The following is a 12,983-nucleotide window of genomic DNA, read 5'->3' as shown; positions in this document are numbered from 1 at the left end:
CATTTTCTTACAATGCAAACAATGTACAATGACGCGCTGCATTTTCTCACAACGTAAACATTTAATAAAACGCACTGCATTTTCTTACAATGCAAACAATTTACGATGATGCGCTGCATTTTCTTACAATGCAAACAATTTACGATGATGCGCTGCATTTTCTCACAACGTAAACATTTAATAAAACGCACTGCATTTTCTTACACTGCAAACAATTTACGATGATGCGCTGCATTTTCTCACAATGCAAACAATTTACGATGATGCGCTGCATTTTCTTACAATACAAACAATGTACAATGATGCGCTGCATTTTATCACAACGTAAACATTTAATAAAGCGCGCTGTATTTTCTTACAATGCAAACAACTTACTTTGATGCGCTGCATTTTCTTACAATGCAAACAATTTTCGTTGACGCTGCATTTTCTCGCAAAGTAAATATTTAATAAAATGCGCTGCATTTTCACACAATGCAAACAATAAAACGCGTTGCATTTTCACACAACGCAAACAATTAATAAAACACGCTGCATTATTTCTCACAACAAAAACAATACGATAGCGCACTGCATTTTCTTACAATGCAAACAATTTTCATTGACATGCTGCATTTTCTCACAACGCAAACAATTTACTCAAATGCGCTGCATTTTCTCACAACATTTTCAAATAGCTCGCAACACAATGGAAATGTTTCAAGGAGACCCTAAGACATGACGGACCCTGCTATTTAGGTTATGGTTATAAGGCTAATAAATGCTAAAGACACGGAAATCACGATGTTAAAATAAACCAAAAAAAAACTTACCTTTCAAAGATCACCTACAACTTCACTGAGCAATAGTCACGGCACAGCGAAGTCCATCACATTTTTGGGTCCCCTTGAAATATTTCCGTTGTGTTCCAAGCTTTTTGTGTAGTGAGAAATTGCAGCGTGTTTTCGTAAATAGTTTGCATTGCAAGAAAATGCAGCACTTTTTATTAATTTGTTTGCATTGTGGGAAAATGCACCGCTTTTTTTATGTGTTTGTGTTGAGAAGTTTTGCAGCATGTGTGCTGTCAAACGGGTGAAGATCTTGTTTTAATTTACTTATGTTTTTTTTATAGTTGCATGTGTTTTCTTAAATGTTAAAATGTTAAAATTAAAATGTTAAGCTCTCTCGCCCATCGTCCTTTTTAAACAAAATCGTTTAACTTCTATACATTCATAAAGTAATAATTCATCATTAATCTTAGATGATGATAATATTAGTTTATTTATTTTAGGGATTGTATATTTCTCCTGCTTTGTGTGAGTTTGCCCTGAAAGTTTTCCTGCCTTTGTGCTAAATGAACAGCTTCTGTGCGTATTGATATTTACTGAAAATCATAAGAGAAAGAACAAAGTATACTTTTTCATACAGTGTGCACGGTCAATTCTTCATGAAGCATTAGTTCTGTGCCTGAGGGATTCTGCAGGCAGTTTCTCCAAAAAAGTCTTTGCACCAAAGCAAAAATGGATCCGTCAGATAAGATTCATGCTGAAAGTCCCTCTGGAGAAAGTCTGACTAGATTAGTAAAAAAACGACTAGAAGAAAGTATTAAAGATTTAGAGTGTCTTGAGGGATTTCAGTATGCATTGCCTGGGCATTACGTGACATGTTCTGAACATCTTATATAACACACACGTTTCAGAGTACAACGTGAGATGGGATTTTTACCACGGTCCCTAGTAAACGCGGCGCTGCTGCACTTTAGAGACGCTCCCTTAAGGCTTTTCTGATGAAATCTCTCCGCTTTAGCTCCGCGGCTAGCGAGCGAGACGGCGACGTCAACGAGTCTCTATACCAAGTATTTCTGCTTAAAACGAATTTAAAGTGATTCAGTTTTTGTCGTAACTTTAAGGAGAGCGCTTTGACTCGATTTTGATGATTCAGCCGTTTTTTCTCCAACAGCTTACAGTATTTTCGTCCGAAAACGCGGCTCGATTGAGGTGACAGAAGACTGACAGTTGAAAACCCGACGCTCGCTTCCTCTCAGACGTCAAAATGGCTTTTGTTTCAAGCTTTCCTTTGGAGTTTACCAGCCTATTTTACTCTTACTACACTTCAAAACGCTTGTCAATTCCTTCTGCTGTTTCTACGATCCCTTCAACCCGAAATAATTGGTGTTATTCTCCTCAGGACGGCACAGTTGGCGGCAACGCTGCGGTCAATATGGACGCTGAAGCTGTTCGTGCGAGCCGGGCCGGTCTCCAAACAGTCTAAACGACATGGACTATTTCATTAACCCCGGAGAATATTTATCAGCCCTCATGGATGGTGTTAGAGGCTGGAAGGAATGAGTAGCGGAGCATTTCACTTTGTTCGTAGCTAACATTTAGCCCTACATTAAAAGCTGCGCTAGCCAGCTAAGCCTTATAAGGCCATATTTAACGTTAGGTTGTGTTAAGGCTGTTCTGTATATTTGTAACATTGAGAGCTTGACATTATAAACCCGAGCACTTTTATTCAAATTAAATCTAAACAACGTGGAGCCAATTGTAAAAGAAGTAACTCACTTGTTTTATTTTCGTTCAGTTTATGTAGTTCACCTCATTTCATATTTTTCAGAAGTATGAGCACACATGGACACTTTATTCCAGGGGACACGCGGTCCGCGCGTGACGGTGACGAGCGCACTGACAGCTCGTGGATAAGCGTGTTCTCTCTGGTCTCGAGGCCTGCGTGGTCTCTCCTGCAGAGGTATTTCCCCGGAAAGACACAGACTGCATTTGAAATGAAGTCACACCTTGATATCGGAAACTCTTTAACGCCTCTGAACGTAGCATACCTCCACTGCCAGCATGAAAATGCTGCAAGCGTGGCCCCTGGAGACCCTGGCACTCTTACCTGGTTCACACAGGAATCACTGACTGAACTGGGAATTCAAAACACTTCCCAGAAAGATTTCAGCCTTCAAAAGCAGGCATCAGTCGGATACTTGGGAACAGCAAGAAACTTGCTGAGCCAGGTGTTATTGAACACCCAGGAAAAAAAGCGTGCAAAACCTGAAAGCGCATGCGATTTGTGCCCGGATATGGTGTCTGTGCGATCCACTAATAGCTGGTGGCAGGGAGGATTTTTGGAGGCCAATGACAGACCTCCAAACGTGCTGCTAAATGTAGCACAAAGCAGAAAAGAGACTGATACGAGCTGGCAGCATTGTGGAGAACATCACAGTGTCGGCTATTGTCAAAGCAATGATGGGCCATCAATGCACAACGAAAGCGCTAGACCCTTGTGCTCCAAAGAGCTGACCCACAATGCACTGCTGCACATGTCCAAAACAGAATCACTCTCAAACTCATACCAGCTTCCACTAGATGTTGAGCAGCAACTGCTGGTTTGTGGTAGAGCCTACAGTGAAGTGGCTGTTCTGACACCTGACCAAGATAATGGCTACTCCAGCTTGGAGGAAGAACACTCGAATAGTAAGCTTCATATGAAACTGCTTTCCAAGGAGCAGGAGGTGTCGGAAACAACCAACCCCGTTGCCTCCGAAGACGACTCATCTCAGAGTAACACTACTGGGAGTGAGCTACAAAGCCTACCTATCTCAATTGAGGAGGGAATTAAGGAAGGAGAGGAAAAGGAGTCTGAGAAGACTGTAGAAGCGGCTGCTGACAATGTACCTCTTTTAGCCACGCCTCAGTGTGAAAACAAGGTCATCGCTTACATCATGGGCAGCCCTTGCAGTGGCGAATCTGAATCGGAGGATGATGATGATGATGATGATTGGGATAGTAATGATGATGATGGCTTTGATAGTGAAGGCTCATCCCACTACTCCGATTCGGAGGACCTGGCTGACAGCGATGATGAATCCGAGGAAGATTCAGATGGAGAGGAAGGCAACTCTGAGGCTGAGAGACTGTGGAACTCTCTGTGCCAAAACGGGGATCCTTATAATCCAAGGAACTTTACAGCTCCTATAAGGACAGCCACCAAGCCAAGCCCTGCGACTACAGGCTCGCCGGTCTCAGAGTCTCCTCCAGCGCATATGTCCTCCCAGCCATCTTCGCCTTCTTCATCATCACCCTCACTTTCAGAAAATGAATCCAGCGAAGACGTCTGCGAGATGGATGAGGAAGAGAACTGGAGATTATGGAACTCTTTTAGCTGCTCAGCAGACCCATACAGCCTCCTCAACTTCCAGGCCCCCGTACAGACTAAGAAACCCCCCAAAGGTTGCCGTAAGGAGAAAGCGCCTGGAACGCCACGCTATAAGAGAGAGGAGGCTGAGGAGAGGCTGGACAGCGGATTCTCAGAGATTTCCCCTGTGCCATGCTCAAGCAGTGCCACAGCCATTCACTTGAAGAAGGTTTGTATAATTCTGACCATAATTAATGCATTGTCGCATTCCAGTTCAAATCTGTGTATATAATTATCTTACTGAACACTTCTAAAGTGAGACATGGTGTGGTTGCATTGAGAACAGCTGTTTATGTCTGCAATATAAGAATGAGTCAGACGGAGACTTGTTAGTCCTCTTTTGAATCATTCTTAGTTTCAGTTTTATGTGCTGTCACAGCCTTTACACCACTTAAGTTCAAAACAATGTTTCAAATCATTATATATGCTTCATCAAGTCCTGGAAGTTAATATTAAAGGATTGGGCAAGCAATTTCCGTATAGGAAAGTTAATTTTAAACAGCATGCTTCTTTTTTAATATGTAATATAGTGCTTTAAGATAAGATAAGATTTTATTGATCATCTGGAGGAAATTATGGTTTGTGCAGTGGTGGTAAAAGTGGCTAAAACTGTTGGCTAAAAGAAAGTGGTATCTTTTAATAAGGTGCAATTAGTGAACAGTAGTAATATTTACTTAATATCTAATATTTAGGTTATAAATATAAAACTGAAGGTTTTGGGGATACGCAAGATGTTTCTTTTTTTTATATAATTAATTTTATTCAGCAAGAGCACTGCTAAAATTGTAGAATAAAAATATCAGTTTCGCTCTCACACAGTGCTTTTTACAGGGTGTCCGCCCGGGTCGTAAAATGTCTTAGATTTCAAAAACTAAATTTTAGGCCTTAAAAAGTCTTAAATTCACTGAAATATTGTGTTGGAGGTCTTAAATTATTTTAAACTGGTCTTGATTTTGCTTTGCCAAGTAATGCTGCTCAATTGGGCCGACATCCATTTAATCACCAACAATGCATCTAAATAAAAACATATTTTTTTATATTGAAGTTTTTTAGTGCAAAGAGATACAATTCACAACAGCTGTTTGACATTTTTTACAGCAAATTCCCCAAATTAAATTTCTTAATCAGGAAAAAAATAAATAAAAACAATCACACAAATTCTCATGATAATACCAGGTCATTAAAAAAACTTAAACCTGTCTAAAGTCTAACATTGAATTCTTAATGGTCTTATAAGGGTCTTAAAAAATCAAAGCAAAGCAAATCAAAACACCGCAATTGTTTTGGAAGGATAATGTGACACTGAAGAAGGCCGGAGTTGAAAATGATCTTTAACATTTTTTATTCACAAGTACAATAATGTTTAAAAATATACAAAAAAATGAAATGGTACAATTTTATACTACTTATTTAGGCATAAGCTGGTATAAGGTTCTGATGGTATGATTATCTTGGATAAAAATATAGCGGTTTGACGGTGTTGTGATGGCTGCTCTAAAATATATTCTTTTTGAATGTCTGTGTAGAAACCAAAACTTTTCTCCCGTTGAACACAATATATTTTATTTTGAGAAACATTTACAGCGAACATGTCAGGCTAAATAATTGAAATAAATCATTGACTTCTGCTGTCTTCATCAGTTTCAACTTAAAACCGATTTCTTTGGATATCTTTCCTGCTGGAGATACTGTTCTCCTAAAAACAAAAAAAAGTAAAAAAGTCGTACATATATCATAGGAATGGTATAACAAAATGTTGTCGGTTTTAAAACCTTGACTTTTCTAAACTGCAGTATACCTTGAAAACGGTTATTGTCACATGCCTAATCATATTTCACTGTGATTTTAATTTAAATCATTGCTTAATTAAATATTTTTATAGTACCAATATTTACAGTGGTACTGCATATTAAACAATTTATTTTTAATACTTCTAATTAGTCACTGTGAATTAAAAAAATAGCGTTACATCAATACATTACATTTTAATTAATAATGTTGTGGTATTATACCATACTGTTGTAAAAATGTTGCTCATCGCTGCTTTTGTTGACACCTGATGCATTAATTAATATGATTTGAACCTTATACTGTTGTCAAGAAAGCGAACAATAAAATAATTTCAGTAAGACAATACAGAATATTTTGTGCCCTCCACATATTTCAGACAATGGTTGATGGCATTGCACCTCAGACCAACAATAGGATATTATATGCATCATAATCATCTTTTGTTTCCTATGCAGTGCATGATAGCAACAGATAATCCTCTTCAGTTCTGTCTTTGTGCCTTAAATCCATGCTTTGACAATATGGCAGTATAGGGCAGCTTGAGAAAATGATGTAAAGCTGTGCAATATAATTTTGTAGTTTTTTTTTTCTTTCCTCCCCGTCTGTGATGATCTGATGCAATGGTTCCATTTCGCTGTCTCCAGGGAGACTGAGTTCGTGCTCTGCCCATTACTCATTATCACTTCATAGCGAGCTGCATTTCATGACTCTGGCATCACAGTAGTCCGAGTCATTAGCTTTGGTCTTGGGGTGATGCTACACTTAAACACTCAGATGCTTTAATCACGTACTCGCACACATTTCATATGAACATTTTTAAGGGAATTACATGTTACTTAGCAACAGTGAACGAGTGAGTTTAAAATAAATTTCCATTTCAATCCATTGTGAAGCAAAAATAAGAGTGTTCACATTTGGCAGATTCCATTAGATTAAAACATTCTGGTGTGGTTGATCTCACACTGAGTTTAATATTTATTTTAATATTTAAGTCTTTGTCCACTTTCAAATGAAAACAGTTCCACTGAAATATCAGGGTATCCACAGGGTCTAATAAAGTCTTAAAGTCTTAAATCTCAAAAGCTAAATTTTAGACCTTAAGAAGTCTATTAAAATCTTTTTTTTTTTTTAACAGGTCTTATTTTTCCTTTGTTCATGTATAGCAACCCAACCTGGCCATTAACACCCATCTAATCACCAACAATCCATCTCAATAAAACTTTTGATTTAAAAATAGCAATATTAACATCTATTTACCATACTTTCCTTGCAGTAACATTTGTTTAAAAGTTTTCAATTTATTTACTGCCGAGGAAATTGCCCTGGCCTATATTATTATTATTAAATTATTATTATTGCATTCTTAAATGTATTAAATTATAACCATTTTTTGATGGGGTACAGTAAGTGAAAATCTTTTCCAAAAAAACTTGGCATTTAGCCCTGTATAAGTCTATAATTTCATTCAGAATGGTCAAAATGAACCTGGTAAAACCTGCAAAAACCCTGAATATGAATGCATGAATGTCACCATTTGTGACCTTAAAACTCTTCTCAACATGATAAAAACACCCTTACATGTACATGTTTACCCCCGGACACATTATTTTTTGAATGCTTTGTAAGTGCAGTAATATATGTAGTTTTTTATTTTGTATCTTAAGGTTTGGTCTTAACTTCCATTTCCAAATAAGGCGTAAACTATAAATGTAAATAATTTTATTAACTTTTTTCCACTTTGGACAAATCAAAGAGAACCAAGACGTGTGAGAACGCACCACAATAGGTTGTCATGTTTGACAGTATATTTAGATTTCCAGGTTTTCAGAGCCATTTTCAATTAGTTTTATATTTTGGTTCATTGGTTCCTGCTGCTCATTGCTTTCAAGAGTGTTGAGAATTCAAATGAGATGCCAGGTTTCAATGCACCACTCTTAAAATGATAATATAAAAAATAAAATAAAACTTGTTTAACATTATAAAATGAAACTTGACTCAGATTTCTTTTAATATTTCTTCCACAGGTGACATTTGTAGAGGAGGTGGAGGAGTTCTATGCCAGCAGCGACGAGGACCGTCATGGACCCTGGGAAGAAATCGCTCGCGACCGCTGTCGTTTTCAGCGCCGTGTTCAGGAAGTTGAAGAGACTATCAGCTTCTGCCTTTCTCCTAATTTTCGCCTGGACATTTTTCAAAGACTCTACAGTTCTAGCTAATTAAAAAAACTTGTTTGGCAGTAAATGTAAACGATGAATGACAAATTATATATATATATATATATATATATATATATCTCAATAGTTTAATTCAGGGCATCGGGTGGCCCTTTAACTGTTCAAAGGGCTCACAAGTCACAAATTCAAGGGACTCCACGGTTCCTGCCAGGGAAGGTCACCTCACTCGATTCGTGGTGAAATGTTTTGTGCTGAGTGTCGTGTGGATTTTGGAAATATGCATTTTGCTTTTGGTTTTCAAGTCGAGCTGTCATTTTCAGCCATTAAAGCAATAGTTCACCAAAAAGTGAAAATTTGCTCACTATTTAATCTCCCTCAAGAGTTTTTTTATTCTCTTGAACACCTAAGAGGATATTCTGAAGAAAGTCGAAACCTGTAAATGTTGACTTGCATAGAATGAAAAGCAAATGCTACTAAAGTCAATGGCTACGGGTTTACAGCTTTATTTTTTTAAAATATCTACTTTTGTGTTCAGCAGAAGAACGTCAAACAGGTTTTGACAAGTAAAGGGCGAGTAAATAATGACTATTTTAACTTTTGTGTGAACTATCCCTTTAATACCATTTCATTTTCAGAAGAAAAACAAAAAGGAACTACTCATGTCATGTCTGTTTTATCACATGATTCCCATTCAGAAAACAAAAACCATATTGCTTGCTTTCATGCTTTTTGGGAAGTTAATTCATTGACTCAATTGATGTGGTTTTAGTCATGCTTACACACAAACATGCGCTAACTTCAACCCATTAAGCAACACTTAACTGACATTCATCTCTCACTCAGAAAAGTATTAGCGCAGAAGTATTCTTAAAGGAAAGTAAAGTGTTAGCACTTCAATCTGTATTGTCTTCATCTTTCAGGCCTTCTTACAAACCCCTCGTGTTGTAACCTCAAAGCCAAAGATAACATACTTCTGCTCTGCAAAGAATCATTAAGCCAGGGGCGCACCGGGTGAACGATCCCCCGAGAAATCGCACTCATTACCCACATTAAATCCTAGTGGTATTTTGCCGGAGCCGAGCAATGCTTATATCAGTGTCTGTTCCTGTGTTAGAGTGAAGATATATGGGTGTGGGCCTTAGTGCAATGTATTTGCATGATCCTAAATGGAAAGATGTCTTTTTTCTCCCCCATCACTATTTATTGGACATAACCATGCGTGGAAATCACTGTCGTGTAACGGGGTTTTTCTCTGTGCTTTGAACTGTGGCAGCTGTGACAAACAGTAAAAATCTTGAATATAAAGGTGAAATGCAGGGACAAGATGCATGTTTTTGATCTGATCTATATAATATGCTTGATGTTGAAGCATAAGATTTGTTAATCAGTACAGTTAACATAAAAACATTTTATTTTTGTAATACATTTTAGCAGTTAAGCATCTGTTATGGGATTTGTGACAAAAAAAGATTAGTGCTAATTTAATTAATCAATAAAACAATGCAGGAGAACTCGCTGTGGTGTACTCGTGATGTTTCTATACTGAATATTTTATTTCTTTGCACTAGATTGCATCATATCGTGCTCAAACCTGTAACATCGGAATGATGGTGACTATCGTACTGTACAGTTCCTTTACTGATTTACAGAAGACAATCACTAAAATGTCATTCAGTCTAACGATAGTTCATATATCAAAGAATCTTGTCAGATATGATCATTTGGGGAAATATTAAAAAAGAATATCACCCAAACTATTTAGTTTTAAAAGTCTTTATACCACTATTCTGCAAACCAGATTTTACCAATTTGTCAGGAAGAAGTGTATCGTTCAAAATCTAAAAATTTTTGTATTCTTTTTTTAAAATAAAGCTTTACATTAAGTAATTAATTTAATAAATAACTGCATGGTCAACCAAAACGTGGATTTAACTTGCACTATAATCTGGTGACAAAAACTGACTCTTACTGTCAGTATAAATCAAAGACATTAAAAAAAATTAATTAATGAATGTAGTTTTAAACAAAAAACTTATTAACATTCAGAAAAAGTGAAACATTAAGTGAAACATTAAGGAATCCATGCAATAAAAATGGTTTATGGCCTACGGCTTAAAGTAATTTGACTCATTTTATGTTATTGATCTTTCAGAAATCACAGAATATTAGCTTATTTCATAATGTACAAAAATGGAAAAACTGGCCGATTAAAAACACTAAATCCAGAGGTAAAGAGACTTCAACTTCTCAGAGAGAACAGCAGCGATAAGAAATGAAAGTAATAAAGCTTTACAGTAAGTATATTTAATTTGATTATAACTATGCTTTTCTAAATGAAATTCTTTCACCAATATTTGATTTTAATATTCACATTATTTGTAATATTAAGTGGTAGCTTACATCAAATTCACCAGTGTATGCTTGACCTTTCATCATAATCATTGATTTCCATTCAAACTTACTTATATAGCACTTTTCACATTAATCATTGCCCCATAGAAGCTTTATAAAAAGGTGCATGTCATTACATCACAGTCAAAATCAGAAAGTTAGTTGTGTAAAGGGTGGACAGTGTATATACAGGGTTTCCACGGGGTCTTAAAAAGTCTTAAATCTCAAAATTTTTATTTTAGGCCTTAAAAAGTCTTAAATTTACTGATATATTGTGCTGTAGATCTTAAAACTTTTTTATACAGGTCCTAATTTTCCTTTGTTAATGTATTGCTACCTAATCTGGCCAAAACCCATACAATCACCAACAGTCCATCTCAATAAAACTTTCAACTTTTTATTCAATAGGTAATTTTTAAGTCTATCACAATGGTTTAAGTACTGTCCTGACAATAACATTTGTTTAAAAGTGCTCCTTGTATTTACTGCTGAGGACACCGACCTGGACAGTTTTTTTTTTTTTTTTGCTTTAAAAAATGTGTTCATTTAAAAAAATATATATTTTAAAGTAAGTTAATGTTGAAAAAAGTGTGTGGATACAAGTAGAGCTTGCGTGTTTTTAAACAATATTTACAATATTTTGCTAAGAATTTTTTTTAAATATAATTTTATTATTATTAATTTATTGTTGTATTATTAAATATATAAAGTTAGAATAAAAATCTTTTTATCTGGGCCATTTGAAAAATTCCTTTGCATTTAGCCCTTTATGAGTCTTAAATGTCTTAAACTTAACTTGGTGAAACCCAAAGAAACTCTGTATATAATATCTTAAATACACAAACACACACACACACATACACACACACACACACACACACATATATATATATATATATATATATATATATATATATATATATATATATATATATATATATATATATATATATATATATATATATATGTATATATATATATATATATATATATATATATATATATATATATATATATAAAATAAAGTGAATTTTTATATTGCTTAAGTTTGTGTTGTCCTTCAAGGTTGGCATCATCTCTTCAAGTCCTCTACATCGTCTCTTCACAGGTCTTGGATCTGATCCAGTGGCACTCCACAATCTCTAGGGGATAATAGAGAACACAAGAAAGAGAATTAGAATAGCTGCTGTTTATAATATTTTAAACAAGAGATTAGAAAAACTGCATTTTATCATTGTTTAATCATAATCTAAGATTAACTTGATCTGACTGACACTTTTTGCTGGACCAAAATACAAAATAACCATTTCATTATTGTGCATCCATGTGGCAAAGTTGCACATTTCAGAATTGTGAAATAGTAATATAAAATAATGGACTTTTTTTTTTATTCTACTTTTTGTACTAATTAACTGTTGGAAGTAGCAATAGCGCGCAGTATTCAGAAGTATGCTAGTAAGAATCTCAGCATACTAAAAAGCATGCTGTATACTGTAGATGTAATGTTGCCATTTTTACACACGCTGACCAGAAGACACCTCAGTTGAACCGACACGATAATGACTCGGTTTCCTAAACAACTTCAGGATTGCCTCAAGTAAAGGTAAGTTATTCTAAACTGTTTTTGATGTTTACATTTTGCGTTTATAAATAGCTGTGTTCATGTGTGTGTTTTTTATCCTTTCTTCCTATATTTGGGTAGTTATTAACATTTATTTTTTGATAACATGATTTTAATTATTAATAATAAGCGAACTTTGATTTGATACTATGAGTCAACATTTAGTAGATCTGCACATTTAAAGTTAGTTGGTCTAGCTACGTGTTAGAGGTTTATTTTTCCCAGAAACGGTATAGGCCCATGCCACTCTACAAAGGCAAATTATAATATAACTACGCAAACACTAAAATGTCAGACAAGCATGTTAGTAGGGTAGATAAGGGGTATCATTTTTCCACACCGTGACAAAATGTAACCAAAAATGTTACACTTTCTTACAAGACCGAACAGATGTCACATAAAGCCCATTTTGGGCCTTAAATTAATTTTGACCAAATATGTAGTTACTGCACTTTCCCTTTGGAGGGCAGTGTGGTGCTAGTGCTGTATTCAGTGACTTTAAATTAAGTTATTCACTGTATTAGATTAGTATGTCTTTAAGTTGAGGTGAGTGATTGAAAACAACAACACATGACCAGTGTAAGTACCAGGCAGCCATTATGGAAATACAAACACACAAACAAACACAAAACAAACACACAAACAAACATGTTTTTGTAGTAGCGAATAAGTTACAGAAGGGCTACAGTGGGTCGGTGGTTAGCACTGTGACCTCACAGCTAGAAGGTTGCTGGTTCGAGTCTCGACTGGTTCAGTTGGCATTTCTGTGTGGAGTTTACATGTTCTCCCGTGTTCACTTGGGTTTCCTCCAGATGCTCTGGTTTCCCCCA

The 12,983-nt window shown here is 35.8% G+C and overlaps 1 protein-coding gene across 1 annotated transcript; it reads left to right on the top strand.

Moving 5' to 3' along the window:
* Window positions 1–1,761: 1,761 nt before the first annotated feature.
* LOC130237152 (protein phosphatase 1 regulatory subunit 15B) lies at window positions 1,762–9,655 on the top strand. Its single transcript, XM_056468001.1, has 2 exons — window positions 1,762–4,345; window positions 7,992–9,655. The coding sequence occupies exons 1-2, from the start codon at window positions 2,600–2,602 to the stop codon at window positions 8,181–8,183; spliced, it is 1,938 nt and encodes a 645-aa protein (XP_056323976.1). The 5' UTR covers window positions 1,762–2,599; the 3' UTR covers window positions 8,184–9,655.
* The last annotated feature ends 3,328 nt before the right edge of the window (window positions 9,656–12,983 follow it).

Source organism: Danio aesculapii, chromosome 11 (assembly GCF_903798145.1).
Source record: "Danio aesculapii chromosome 11, fDanAes4.1, whole genome shotgun sequence".
Classification (NCBI taxonomy): domain Eukaryota; kingdom Metazoa; phylum Chordata; class Actinopteri; order Cypriniformes; family Danionidae; genus Danio; species Danio aesculapii.
The sequence above is the reverse complement of the archived record's forward strand: the minus strand, read 5'-3'. Positions and strand labels throughout refer to the sequence as shown.